This window comes from Saimiri boliviensis, chromosome 13 (genome assembly GCF_048565385.1).
Source record: "Saimiri boliviensis isolate mSaiBol1 chromosome 13, mSaiBol1.pri, whole genome shotgun sequence".
Lineage (NCBI taxonomy): Eukaryota > Metazoa > Chordata > Mammalia > Primates > Cebidae > Saimiri > Saimiri boliviensis.
This window is the reverse complement of record NC_133461.1, coordinates 59330411-59345408: the sequence shown is the minus strand read 5'-3', so window position 1 is coordinate 59345408 and position 14998 is coordinate 59330411. Positions and strand designations below refer to the sequence as shown.

General features: G+C 38.7%; 2 protein-coding genes and 1 pseudogene across 3 annotated transcripts in view; 1 reads left to right on the top strand and 2 right to left on the bottom strand.

Annotated features, from left to right (window-relative positions):
* The window catches only part of NDC80 (NDC80 kinetochore complex component), a 49222-nt gene extending 42251 nt beyond the window's left edge, over positions 1-6971 (bottom strand). Inside the window, exons 1-3 of the mRNA XM_003924805.4 lie at positions 6839-6971; positions 5439-5548; positions 3459-3536 (exon numbers count right to left, since the gene is read on the bottom strand). Coding sequence (XP_003924854.3) covers positions 3459-3536; positions 5439-5539 — 179 coding nt within the window. The 5' untranslated portion in view covers positions 5540-5548; positions 6839-6971. The remainder of the gene's footprint in view (positions 1-3458; positions 3537-5438; positions 5549-6838) is intronic.
* A 54-nt stretch (positions 6972-7025) lies between these two features.
* METTL4 (methyltransferase 4, N6-adenosine) overlaps positions 7026-14998 on the top strand; it is a 44379-nt gene continuing 36406 nt past the window's right edge. The window contains exons 1-3 of one of the 2 annotated variants that reach the window (XM_010335525.3): positions 7026-7216; positions 10825-11657; positions 14426-14488. In XM_010335525.3, the coding sequence (XP_010333827.1) occupies positions 11262-11657; positions 14426-14488 (459 nt within the window). In that variant the 5' untranslated portion in view covers positions 7026-7216; positions 10825-11261. The other variant, XM_074383711.1, reaches the window with a different exon arrangement.
* LOC101031330 (ubiquitin-conjugating enzyme E2 variant 1 pseudogene) lies at positions 9682-10116 on the bottom strand (annotated as a pseudogene).

Below are 14998 nucleotides of genomic sequence, written 5' to 3'. Positions count from 1 at the left end.
GGTGTTTTCTCATGAGCTTTTCTCTATCACACAATATCTATATTATGTATCTGTGATTTACCATAAATACATTTGTTGCTACTTTTTAGTCATTATGGCTATAGCATATATGCTTCATCTAAGCCCAACTCCCCAAAACAAAACCTTGTTTGTTTAAATAATCTTTATAATGGTTACTTTGCTTAGCTTTGTGGCCCACTTTAGCTAACCATCAAAGCTTATTAAATATCATCAGAACAATAATTTTCCTTATTGGACAGATGTTACCAAGCTGAGTGACAACAAATGTTGTTATTATGTGAACACTCATCAAAACTTCATTTCTCCCTGCAAGCTGCTTGTAAGCTTTTTTCCTAAGGATCTAAGGCTTCTTTAGATTGGCTCATTCGACTGCCCTGATTAATTAGTGAATTAATTAGTTTATTTTCCTTGATAATTTGCTAATTTGAGAACCACTTTTCTACGCAGTGCTCTTACTTAGGCGTTTAGTATATATACAGGTATATATACAATAAAATGAATAGGTATATAGATTTAGCTCTTATTCTATACCAAATTGATAGCTTTTTAAATTTTAAGAGATTTTCTCCCCTAATCAGAATACTCTATCAGTCAATTTATAGAGCATAAGGTCTGGAGCCAGAATATGGTTTCAAATTCCGTCTGTTGCTAGTTGTATGATCTTGGATTAATTACGTAAGGTCTCTGTGTTTTAATTTCCTTATGTATAAGTAGGAGATTGAGGAGATCGAGACCAGCCTGGCTAATACAGTGAAACCCTGTCTCTACTAAAAATACAAACAATTAGCCGAGGATGGTAGCACATGCCTGTAGTCTCAGCTACTCGGAAGACTAGGCAGGAGAATTGGTTGAATCTGGGAGGCAGAGGTTGCAGTGAGCTGAGATCGCACCACTGCACTCCAGCCTGGGAGACAGAGTGAGACTCTGTCTCAAAACAAAACAAAACCAACAACAAGAAAAAAATTCAGACAATATCAGTACCTTCTCATAGGGCAGTTCAAAGGATTGATTGAAAGAAAATATAGATAAAGCACCTAAAACAATGCCTGGCCTATAGGAATGTTCCACAAATATTAGATTTCATAATTATTATCATCTCTAAACTTTAGCTCTGAGATGAGTTACATTACAAAAATACCTTAAAATTTTTCATCCACTGGAATAAACACCAAAAATGGAAGTTTAAACCAATGAAACCAAGTTGTTTTCACAGCAGCAAATTTTTAAAAAGGTGATAAGTACTTTATTTCTAAATATTTTGAAAATAATGGAAGAAATGAGTTTGTCTTAAGGTTATATTTTGTTTTGGTGAAACCACAACATAATTCATTTTCTTAATTTTGGGGTTGAGGCTGGGTGCGGTGGCTCAAGCCTGTAATCCCAGCACTTTGGGAGGCGGAGGCGGGTGGATCACGAGGTCGAGAGATCGAGACCATCCTGGTCAACATGGTGAAACCTCGTCTCTACTAAAAATACCAAAAATTAGCTGGGCATGGTGGCGCGTGCCTGTAATCCCAGCTTCTCAGGAGGCTGAGGCAGGAGAATTGCCTGAACCCAGGAGGTGGAAGTTGCGGTGAGCCGAGATCGCGCCATTGCACTCCAGCCTGGGTAACAAGAGTGAAACTCGGTCTCAAAAAAAAAAAAAAATTTAGGGGTTGAACATTTTTTTAAAAACATCAATTTTATTGACATAATTTGTTTAGAATAAAATGCACCTGTTTAAAGCATACAGTTTTGATGAAGTTTGACAATATATGCATTTGTGTCACCTTTGCCAATCAACATATGAACATTTCTATCATCCCCAAAGTCTCCTTATCCCGTTGACAGTCAATCCTTCTCCAACCTGCAGCCTAGACACCCACTGATCTACTCTAAATGGTTGTTCTCAAAGTGTTGTCTAGGGAATACTGAGAAGTCAAAACTATTTTTATGATAAAATTAAGATGCTATTTGCTCTTTTCATTATCAATCTCTCGTGAGTATACAGTGGAGTCTTCTAGAGGCTGGTAACATGATGTATGATATTGCAAGAGATTCAATGCAGAAGCAAGTATTGGAATCTAGCTGTCTGCTATTAAGCCACAAGAGATTTGCAAAAACTCAAAAACGATGTCACTCTTCTTACTGAAATTGTTTTATTTTTTAAAATATGTTTTTTAAAATTTAAAAACATGTTATTTATGTTACCATGTAATGGGTTGTTATTTTAAATTGAATACATATTTTAAATTTTTCTCAGTTTTAATTTCTACTATGGTTAATATTGACAGATATAGCCCATAAAACAAAAGCTCTGTGGAGTTCTCATTAGTCTTTTAGACTGTAAAAAAGACTAAAATGTTGAACGAGATAATGTTTTCTCATTTTATATTTATTTTTTTGAGACAGGGTGTTTCTCTATTGCCTAGGCCAGAGTGCAGTGGCGCTAACATGGCTCACTAAAGCCTTGACCTCCTGGGCTCAAGCAAACCTTCTGCCTCAGCCTCTTGAGTAGCTAGGATTATAGGTGTGCACCATAATGCCCAGCTAATTTTTAAATTAAAAAAAAATTTTTTTTTGAGATAGTTTCTCACTGTCACCCAGACTGTAGTTCAGTGGTGTGACCATCTCAGCTTACTGCAACCTCCACCTCCTGGGTTCAAGTGATCCTCCTGCCTCAGCCTCCCAAGTAGATAGGACTACAAACATGCGTCACTGGCCCTGGCTAATTATTGTATTTTTTCTAAAGACAGAGTTTTACCATGTTGCCCAAGTTGCGTCTTGAACTTTTGGACTCAAGTGATCTGCCTGCCTTGACCTCCCGAAGTGTTGGGATTACAGGTGTGAGCCACCACACCTGGTTTACATGCTTGGCTAATTAAAAAAAATTTCTTTTTAGAGACAAGGTCTTGCCATATTGCCCAGGCTGGTCTCGAACTCTTGGACTCAAGCAATCCTTCCATCTCAGTCTCCCTAAGTGCTGGGATTACAGGTGTGAGCCGCTTTACCTGGTTGACATGCCTGCCTGGCTAATTAACTTTTTTTTTTTTTTTTTTTTGTAGATACAGGGTCTTGCCATGTTGCCCAGGCTGGTCTCGAACTCCTGGACTCAAGCAATTCTCCCATCTCGACCTCCCAAAGTGCTGGGATTACAGGCATGGCCACCATGCCTGGCCACTCCTTATTTTAAAATGCAATGAGTCCACTGTGTCTGAAAGCTAGGTAGAAAATTTTCAATCAATTATTTACTTCTAACAATGAAATAGTGGTCTGAATATGTTAGCTATACTGTCTAAAGCAGATATAACCTAAAATTTTAACCATTTAAAAACAGGAAAATGAGATTATAACTTTTCTCTCCAAAGGAACCACATCATCTAATGTATTTGTTCTCTGAGGGCAACAACGTATGGCTACGAGAATTCCTTTTTAGAGCTAATAAGAAATATCATTACCTTTTGCCAAATAGCGAGACTTTTCTTTCAGATGTTGGTTTGTTTATACTCAACTTTCCAAAGGTTGGTTTCTCTTTGCTTTAAGAAAAATAGAAAACAACTCTTTAATATAAAAATTAAAATTAGCTCAAGAAACTTTTAGAAATAGAACCAACAACTTTTCCCTACTACCTATAAAAATAATTCAAAATCATAAAAATGTTTAGTGAAGTCATGAAAGCTGTTATAAATAGGATGGGGTAGACATGGCAATATAAGTTATAATGCTTGTAATGTTGGGGGAACAGCAGAGGTCCCATTGATACATGTACCCTTTGGTAGATTTAATCTTTGTTTTAACCTCAGCACGTCTGTTTCACTCATCTCATTTTTAATAACCATCTAAACATTTTCTACCTTAAATTTGCATTTCCAAAGAGTAAAGCCAAAGTTAAAAAAAAAAACCCTGAAGGTAAAGAACAAGATAGCAAATTTGCATCCTAAAGACACAGAACATACTTTCAGGCCAAAATATCATTATTACTTTCTAATTTTAAATTATTAATAGAAAAAATTAAAAATTGACAAATAATTGTACCTATTTATGGAGTACATAGTGACACTGTGATACATATAAGGTACAATGAGCAAATCAGGGTAATTAGCATATCCATCATCTCAAACATTTATATTTTCTTTGTGTTGGGAACAGTCAATATCCTCCTAGCTATTTAAAACTATACAATATATTATTATTAACTATAGTCATTATACAGTACTATAGAATGCCAGAACTTATTCCTCCTATCCAGCTATAATTTTGTGTCCTTTAACAAATCTCTCTGTATACCTGTCTTCTCCCTACCCTTCCCAGCTTCTAGCATCCATTTTACTTTTTAATTCTACAAGATAAACTTTTTCTTAGTTTGCACCTTTGAGAAACGTGGTGTTTAACTGTCTATTCCTAGCTTATTTCACTTATTTGCCAAAACAAAGACAGGTGTAGGTGGGAAGTCCAGTTAAGACAAAATGGTCAAAAGTAAGGCTTATTATGCAGATTTAAGTCTTTGACTTCTCTGCAGAACAAAAATCCGATCTACATTATGATTTCCATGTTCTCAACCACATTTACAATTTTTTTTTCTTTTAGAGACTACTCTGTATCAGAATCTAGCTGCACTTACTACATTATCTAAACTGTAGGCAAAAAAAAAAAATGGACCATGGTGACCTTTTAGCTTCTAATACAATTAAAGGAATAAAGTCTTCTTGGTGTACGTAATGTGTAACAGCACAAATACTTTCTTGGTTTATAGTATTCAAAAGGAAAAATATATAAATATTTCAAGGGTCTAAAAGTAGCATAGGCTCATATTCTGTAAACCCAAGTAATTTAAAATCAGTTAGCAAGTAAGTTGTACCTGAGTATTAGAGAAGAATTGATACAGCTCTATAATGGCTTACAAATAGCCTTTTTTTATCTGGAAGATCACTCAGAGTGAAAAACTATATAATAGGAAGTTCTTTCAGATATTTTTTCAGCAAATCTTGAGGAGAGTTTGGAGGAGTGGTGTTTTGTAGGCTGCTACTATATTATACCTTATTACGAGAGCAAATACTTTTCCTCTGATTTGATTGAGAGCTTTGTTAACTGAAAATATCTCAGTGAACTCTAAGTTACAGCACAGAGCCTGCTTAAACAAGTAGCTCTAAAATAAAAGAGAAAAAAAGGAGAGTACTGAAGAATTAACAGTCCTTTTAAGGGGTGCCTGGTAAAGCATTTGGCTTTGGGAATTTAAGAAACAAATGAGATGACACATGACACCTAGCAGAGTATCACACTCACTTTTAGACCTCATTGATCCAAAATTAGGTACCACTGGGAACAGACAAGACTCACCAAGACATCACTCATATTACATCTTTGTATTAACTATTTTTATGATTTATTTGCCTAAGATGATAAAGCATGCAAGTTAGAACCACAAGGGAAATACTCACGTTTGAGGAGTATAGAGGCCTTGTTTATTTAAGTCCTGGGATCTTAACTCCTGCATGGAGAGGCGGCCAGCACCACCGGTGGAAACCGAACTGCGCTTCATGCTTATGATCTACATTCACGAATTCAGGATTAAAAAAAAAAAAAAAAAAAAAAACACCACCAAACTTTCCAGACAGGGATGGTACATGAAACAAGTGTTTATCCTTACACAAAAAGGCAGTCAGGTTTCATTGTTTATTCAAGATTATCATCTTTCCCCTGGGGTATCTTAAGTTGTTTATGTACACTTAAGTTCTCATTTGCAGGAATAACTATTTAGTTCCCTTTAAAAATAGTCAACATAAACATTTATTAACTGCCCACTATGTATAAGAGTGTGCTAGGCAATGCAGGAGATGCAAAGATGAGTAAGTTATGGTTTTTGCCTTCACAGGATATCCGTGGTAGCTAAATCTCTGGTCCACGTCACTGCTGTTGGCTGTGCCTATTTCAATAGGAAGACCAAAAAATTCACTCAAATTATCTTATTCACCTAAAAATGTTTCCTTTTCTTTGGTTTCAGAGAATGAAACTATTGTTTTCCTAACGTCTATCTCTCCGGCTCTATCCTTAACCAATTGTTTCCTCAATTACTGCCCTTTTGGCATCAATCTCCCCTTCAACAAGGATAAATCATCTGGTCCACAAGACGGTTTCTAGGCTACCACCATTTACAAAGCATATAAACCGGTCACTCCCTTCACATCTGCTAAAAAGGTTGCCTCCTAAGATACACATGATTTACAAAACTTTTGATCCCGTCTCATCTTTGCACTCAGCTCTCTCAGGTCCTGCCCTGGTTTTCAGGAAGGTGGCTCTCCTTCGACTTCTCTGGGTACTCCCTAGTCTTTTCCACTGATTACACTCTTCTTGGTTTTGGCCGCCTATTTGTCCTTCAATGAGCGCTTGTTCATATATTCAACTTTTCCACTCACACCTGTGCGTCCCCGTTTAATCTCCACTTATAATGTGCTCTCATGATTTAAGATGAAGTCTTCTACACGCAGTCCTTACACGGCCACTGAGAAACTATAGTAGTATTCAGACGCAACCCACCCGTCTTCTCTTGTCCATCTGCTTCCGTCCCCTTCAATTTTTCCCCTTTTCCTCTCTGGGGCCTCCATTCCTCATCAGTGTTCCCCAGGTCCTCCCCTTTCCCCCTCCAATATCATTGCTAGTGGAAATTTAATGGACCCCCTGAAACCAGCGCCACGCAGTTTTGGCCTTAAGGCTTCTCCCAACAGTAAACAAACACCAAAACATTGTCTCAGGACCTCTAAAACTTCAGTCACTGGCGCCATCACTGTCTTTCTCCAGAACGGTTCTGCAGAAACAAGGCTAACTCTATGTCATTAGTCACCTTTTTTCCAGTTTCCTGACACGACCCAAGGACCGAATTTCTGTAAACCGTGCAAGTATCCGCTAGGCAGGACAGCAGTCATCAAAACACCAGGTCCTTCCTTTGCCCGCCAAGACCGTTCGAATTTGAAAGTCTCCGCCGGCTCTGACGTCATTACGCATGACGCGTGAGGTAACTTTTCTGCGACCGCCTCGTTGCCGGAACTCTGCGTGCTGGTCCCGCCCAGCCGCCCTGCCTAGGACACTTGCGTCTGTGGGCCAGTGTAACTGTCCCTACGAAGTACGATACGACCCCTAAATTTAGCTCTGAAGGTCTGTGGGCAGCCTAAGTGCGGAGGAGCGGCCTGAGCACTCCAACTCCCCCTGGAAACGTTTTTCCGTAAGGCAACATGGCGGCGCCCACGAACTCTTAGAAAAGGAGAAAGCTTTTTTTCTGTGTACTGAAAGGGGCGTTTTTCATGATCACTATTTAGATGGGTGCTGTTTTCTTGAGGAGAGTCTGGGAAGGCGGCGTCCGCTTTTCTGACAGGGGAAGCGGTGAGGTAGGAGAGGGGCTGCAGAGTGCGTGCAGTGGGCTCCAAGGATCGCGTTAGTGTGGCTGCCTCCGAAATTCGGGCTCGATATTTGATCACTTGCGGGAGTCTCACAGTCCTCTAGTGGTGGCTGACTTGAAAGAAGCCGGCAAGAATCCAAGTGGTTGGGGACAGGCGGCGAGGGAGTGGATGTGAAGCAGAGACGCAGGAGAGGGCTGCAACCACAAAGCAGTATATCACTTTGCTAAAATAGGATTTTCTCGCTTCTGTGAGTTTGACTTCAGAAACAGGCACTGCCCATTACCTGGAGAGTGGTGGTGTTGGAAGAACTCACAGCTCCAGGAAATCTGGATACTTGGGTTTGGTAGCAATTGTGCCATTAACCAGCATTGTTGTTTTTGGGCATGTAGCCGTTCTGCTCTGAGTTTCAGTGTTCCCGTCTGAATTTCTAGCTCTCACTGGCTATTCCAGTACCCTTTCATTTCAGCTGTTGCCTATGAAGGGGATGGAGAAGAACCAAAGATTATATTAATACAAAAATTATATTAAAATTAGGCAACAGGTTGATAATAAAAAGTCTCCTTGTGGCATACTGTTAGGTTAAACTTACAGGTTGTTAAATCCTTAGAACTAACGTTTACCCCAGGAAAGATTAATGGAAACATCAGTTGCTTTTCAGACTATATAGTTGCTGCTTCAAAAGTTGGTTTTACACAAATGCAAAATTAAAAGAAAAATTTAGTACAAAGAATTGCTTTTATTTTGGTGTACATGCGTAGTTCAGCTTTTAGTGGTCCTGGCAGCAATTTGCCAGGAAGTCAAGCCTACTAATTTCCTGATATTCCTGCTGTGCTGCTCAATTTCTTAGTCCCTGCTGAGGATCTTGAGAAGCAGCAGCACCAAAACTAAAGTATGCACCAAATTCAAGGTTCTTTCGGTTCCATTTGTCACATTCCGAGCTAGACGCCAGTGGATTGCAAGGATGACCAAATGAGAGCCCTGTTTAAAACTTCAATTTTTAAGAGCAAACACAATTGCTGGAAAAGAAAACAATTCAGAGGGTTCATGTGTGCTTACAGTTGTCTTCATGTGGCCTTTTTCCAGGTTTAACCACCAACGACTCTGAGAGCCCTGGGGAGTAACCCTGCTGACTGTTCTTTTCCCCATATCAAAGCCTGAGTTAAAAAGCTGATGATGACAGCAGAATATGGCAGGGCTGAGGACCCAAAATTCATTTTTGGAGAGTGAATAAATGTGCTTCCAACCTTACTTTATGGCTGGTCAAAGCAAGGAAGTGTCATGGAAAATGTTGGGTGGTGACAGTGCACAAAGTGACTTGATGGGGTGGGAGCAGCAATTCTCTCCTTTTTTTTTTTTTTTTTTTTGAGACGGAGTTTCGCTCTGTCACCCAGGCTGGAGTGCAATGGCATGATCTCTGCTCACTGCAACCTCCCCTGTCCCAGGTTCAAGTGATTCTCCTTCCTCAGCCTCCTGAATAGCTGGGATTACAGGTGTGTGCCACCACATCCGACTAATTTTTCTGTATTTTTAGTGGAGACGGGGATTCACCTTGTTGGCCAGGCTGGTCTTGAACTCCTGAGCTCAGGTGATCCACCTGTCTTGGCCTCCCAAAGTGCTGGGATTACATGAGCTACTGCACCCTGCCGCGTCTCTTGATAAAGGTTGGGGAGAGGAGATATGGGGAAAGCTCTGAATTCCTCACAGAAGGCCAGTCTCAGAGAGGAGCAGAGGAGTTACAATCTGTGCTTTGGCTAAGGCGGGGAGTGGAAGAGTTGGGGACAGGACAGTGGTTTGGAAGGCACATCATTGCTTAAACCGGAGGTGCCCACACACTCAGCAGTAGTCCCAAAGGCTGTGACATTGACATCTACTCTTAGGCCTCCCGGGCTAGAGGGCTGTTGCATGGTGTGGGGGTGGGAGAAAGGGAGAGCGGTAGTGGGAGAAGGCAGAGACCCCAGGCCATGTAATGAGCAACAAGGTAATTGTGTGATGTCTTTCCACAGTTTTATTAGAACGTACCCAACCATTTATGATGGGAATCACTTTAAATATACTTTCTTGATCCTGTCCTTTGACAAGTGATTTGTTATAGCACAACTTATATATTTCAAATGGACAAAAGAGTTAGTATCATTCCCAGTATCTTAAGATAAATTTCTTTTGAATAGGAGGATCCTTTCTAGTACTTTGGGGTCTATAAGATGTATCTAGAAAATTTACTACTGTGGAAAATGAAGACTGCTTAAGTTGAATAGGGGTGGGAAAAAGGGCCTGTGGTTTTTCTTTTTGATTAATGGCTGTAATACTGTCTTTCAGGCTCCTGAGGGAGTTTCGTGTTTTCTTTAGATGTCATTAGGTGTTCAACCTCTTCCAGGACAATTTTGATGCTATGTGAATTCTGCTGTTTGCTAGGACTGAAATGGCTCTTGAGTCCACCACTTCTTTAAAACGGTTAACTCCATGTTAATTTTTGTTACACGTTTTACAAAGGGGAGTGCTGCTGAGTATTTAGGTCCACATTCTAATTTAAGGCTATATATTCAGTTTTCATAAATTGTTCTTGGAGGCCCAGTTATCATCCCTGTCCATTTGGTGTCATGTCTTCATCATCTTCTAGACTCCTGCTAATTGTGCTGTCTCCTACTCCTTGCTAGCCTTCTTCGAGTTCTTCCAACAGTTGGAAATTGTGAGGTATTCCTACTCCTGAGCCTGTGGTGGCTGCCATCTTGTGTCGCTGTCACTCTTAGGCTGGCTCCTTCTTCCCTCTAATTCATTTCTGATACTATTTCTATCATGAGATAGTGTCGTCTCTCCCAGATTCATTGTATAGACATGATTCATTGTATCATTGACCATTGGTGATCAACTCAACCTTCACCCCTGCACTCAAGAAGGCTACAGTGGCTATGAACCAGGAACTGTGTATGAAAACCAATGTACATACAATATCATTCATGGAGTTAGAAATTTGAATCTAAATACTATGATTATTAATTGTGCCATTAAGCACTCATTTATTTCTTATTTTGTCCCCTCTTAAGTTCTCCACTGCACTGGATTTAGAAAGCAATATCTAGAACTGTAATCCATCTTTAGAAAAAAAGATTAGTTCTGAGAAACCCAGTTATCCAAGGGGTATTGCTCAGAACCAATTACAGATTCAGACTCTCAACCTTGCCGTTTTGCTAGGGTTTAGTGCTTCTGATGTGCTGTTAAAATTGTATTTCATTTGACGAGAAAAATTTTTTCTTTTTACCTTATTACTCTGTTGGTAGTAGTGATTAAGTAGGGCTGACTTACTATGACAGTTTGAAAAAATGAGGACTGACCTGCTAACAGCACCTTCTGAAATTCTGTGCCCTTCTCTAGATAGGTTTATCTCATTAAGAAGGGTGAATTCACATAGGTAATGTAGTGTTCTTTGCTTTTACAGCACACTTTATTCTTTTAAGGATTCAATGACTTCCTGAGTTGGAAGATGTGGACCTAGTGGCTAGGCCCAAGGAACAAAGCAAGAAGTTATGTGGGACCCAGGAAGACAGGAGGATCCCATTGGAATTCCAGAAACAAGATCAGGTTTTAACCCCCTTTGGCCAAGTTGGCTGAAAATGTTGAGTTATCAACTATGAAATGAAAAAGAAAGTTTATATTAAAACATTGCAATTTTCTTAGAACTTCTGTATATATTAACATATTGTGAATGCTAAATTCTCTTCAGTGTGCCTGTCTGGTTTACATACTTGTGCATCAAATCTATCTGCGTGTATGAAGTATATGTTTATTGAAATATAAGACATTTAAGAAGCTGATCTCGAAAGTTGGATTTTACTTCTAGTTCCTAATTACCAGAGGTTTTTTTAAAGGAAGGGAATGTCTGTGGTACACCAGTTGTCAGCTGGGTGGTTACTGGATCATCTTTCTTTTATCAACAAGATAAACTATCAACTTCACCAGCATCATGAGCCTTGTTGCAATAAAAATGAGTTCACTACTTCTGTCTACTTTGATTCTCTTCAAGTGGATTCTGTGTCCTCCTCTGGAGCCTGTGCTACATTTATTGCTTCTGACTCTACCACTAAGCCAGAGAATGATGATGGAGGATATTATGAAATGTTCACACAAAAATTTGTTTTTCGACCTGAACTGTTTGATGTCACCAAACCTTATATAACTTCAGCTGTTCACAAAGAATGCCAGCAAAGTAATGAAAAGGAAGATCTGATGAATGGTGTTGAAAAAGAAATCTCCATTTCTATTATTAAGAAGGTAGAAAATTTTAAGAAATACTTATTTTTCTGCAGAAAACATAAATGAGATTTATCATCTAAATGTCTTAAGTATGTGGTGATTCATTAAGTATAAAGAAGAAACAATAGAACCCAAAAAGGCTTTAGCATATCCAAAATAATTTGTAGCTTTTTTCCTAGCTTCTGCTATTCTTAGAAGACCAAATTACATAGCATTTAAAAAATAAGCAAAGTTGGCTGGGAAGTGAATTCTCTGTAAAGTAACCAAAGAAAATAAACCCAGACAGCAAAACAGCAACAACAACCCTCTCCCCTTCAAAGATCCCCTCAAAAATCTGTTTTCTTAATTAGGCGTTTGTATTAATTGAATGTATTTACAACTGCTTTTGCTTAAAAAAATAAGCAGTAAGTGTCTATATGTGTGTGTGTGTATATATATATATATATATATATATATATATATATATATAAATCTATTTCAAGTTGTTGGAATGTAGCAGTAAGTGGTTTTTAAGAGATGTTTAGCCAGCTATCCCTTGGAGATATGTTCATGTAATAAAGTTTGCAAGAAGGATGATTGTTTTAAAAGTTTCTAGTGAAATTGAAAGCTCCTGTGGTAAGTGTATTTGTTTGTAACTTATGTATATTTGTATATTCACACTGGTGCAATCTTTTAGTAGAGTTTTGGGAATGCCATACAGAATCAAATAAATTATGCTTTAATACTCTTTGTATCTTTCAGGTGTTTGGAGGTGATTTTACAAAGTCCATTTTAGATAGATTTTATCAACATTTTCTTTTTTAGTGATAGGATTAACATTCATTACTCACCAAACAAATGTTTGAGCTCTTTCTGTGTGCCACTGTACACAGAGTAGATGAAACAAGATAGACATAATCCCTCCGTCATGGATCTTATAATCCGATGGAGAAGGATATTAAATACGAAAGTTTATTGAAAATTAGAATACAGAAAGTAATAAAGAAAAGACATTTTCTGAAGTAGAACTTTTTAATATTGTGACTTTTTCTTGTGCATTTTTTTTAAATTTTAATTTTTAACTTTTAAGTTAACAGGTACATGTATAGGTTTGTTATATAGGTAAACTTGTGTAATAGGGGTTTGTTGTACAAATTATTTCATCACCCGGGTATTAAGCCTACTACCCATTAGTTATTTGTCCTGATCCTTTCCCTCCTCCCATCCTCTGACCTCTACCCTCCAGTAGGCCCCAGTGTCTGTTATTCCCCTCTATGTGTTCATGTGCTGATCCCCTCTTTTTTTGAGATGGAGTCTGTCTCTGTCACCCAGGCTGGAGTGCAATGGTGTGATCTCAGTTCACTGAAACCTCTGCCTCCCAGGTTCAGGCACTTCTGTCTCGGCCTCCCAAGTAGCTGGGACTGCAGGCATCAACCACCATGACCGGCCAATTTTTTGTATGTTTTTTTTTTTTTTGAGACAGAGTTTCGCTCTTGTTACCCAGGCTGGAGTGCAATGGCGCGATCTCGGCTCACCACAACCTCCGCCTCCCGGGCTCAGGCAATTCTCCTGCCTCAGCCTCCTGAGTAGCTGGGATTACGGGCACGTGCCACCATGCCCAGCTAATTTTTTGTATTTTTAGTAGAGACGGGGTTTCACTATGTTGACCAGGATGGTCTCGATCTCTTGACCTTGTGATCCACCCGCCTCGGCCTCCCAAAGTGCTGGGATTTCAGGCTTGAGCCACCGCACCCGGCGCAATTTTTTTGTATTTTAATTGGAGATGGTGTTTCACTTTGTTGGCCAGGCTAGTCTCAAACTCCTGATCTCAGGTGATCCACCTGCCTCTACCTCCCAAAGTGCTGGGATTACAGGCATGAGCCACTGTGCCCCCTTTTTCTTTCAGCGGATATTTATTGATCGTCTACTATGTGTCATACACACAAAAGAAAAGTGTTGTCTGAGGTCTTAGTGAAATAGTATGTTGTAATATAAGTAATTCAGATAATAACAAGCCTTTGTAGAGGACTTTATAGTTTACAGGGTATGGGCATTAATTTTTAATGTTTTAATCTCTTAGGTTGGGTAAATTTCTCATAACATGGAAAAATAGATGAGCATATGTCATAAATGTAATCTTGATGACACCTTCTGATATACTAAAGCAAATTATGCAATATTAAGTCCATTTGTTTATTTAGCCAACAAACATTTATTGTTAGCCTGCTAAGAGTTTGACACAAAGTAAGCACTGGGATTTCAGCAGTAAAAAGTACAAAGTCCTTGCTCTATATCGGATGGTCTTACGTGTTCTTTTCTATGGAATTGTTAGATATAGAACAGTGTTAATATAAATCTTATTCATACCTAACCCTCAGATCAGTCATAAGTACATTGGAATTTCTTTTGATGATAGTGTCTTGCTAGTTCCTATTCTCAGAAATGAAGAAAATTGAGAATAATTATACCATATATAAAGTGATAGATGGCACTGGTAATGTCATACAGTGTCATAGTTTCCTTGTATTTCATGGGTGCTGGTGCTATACTTTCTCATGTGGACCTAGTGCTTATTAATAACAGATAAAGCTGAGGTGACCTTTTATAATCCATTTTGTTTATGTTGTTGATGTTTTTTTTAAATTTGGGAAAGCTTACCTCCTCAGTCCATATCCTTTGCATTGATTTTGACCTCAGTAGACAATTATTACTCTTAAAGACTGAGATATACTACATGCGAAATGTGTTAATGAAAAAGCAAAATATTAATGGCAACATTAATTTTTTTCCTGTAATTTACTCTTTAGAAGCGTAAAAGATGTGCTGTTTTCAATCAAGGTGAATTAGATGCTATGGAATACCATACAAAGGTAAGTGTAAAATGTTCATTGGTCATATTGGAAGATTAACGTGAAGTAGTAGTAGAAAATAAATGGACAACATAAATAAGGATTTTTTTTTTTTTTCAAAATCGAGCAATTGTTTGATTAGGCTTAGGACTTAATAGATTTATTGTTAATTTTATAGTAATGAACAGTTTAAACCAGTTTTGTCTTTTTTTTTTTTTTTCTTTTTTTGAGACAGAGTCTTGTTCTGTCATCCAGGCTAGAGTGGAACGGTCTCCCGGGTTCAAGCAATCTCATGCCTTGGCTTTCCGAGTAGCTGAGATTATAAGCGTATACCACCACGCCCTGCTAATTTTTTGTATTTTTAGTAGAGAGATCATTTCACCATGTTGACCAGTCTGGTCTCAAGCTCCTGAGCTCAGGCAGTGGGCCAGCCTCAGCCTCCCAAAGTGGTAGGGTTTTACAGGAGTGAGCCACTGCACCCAGCCTAAACCTGTTTTAATTGAAACTTAACGTACTTCTGTTAGCTTAAAT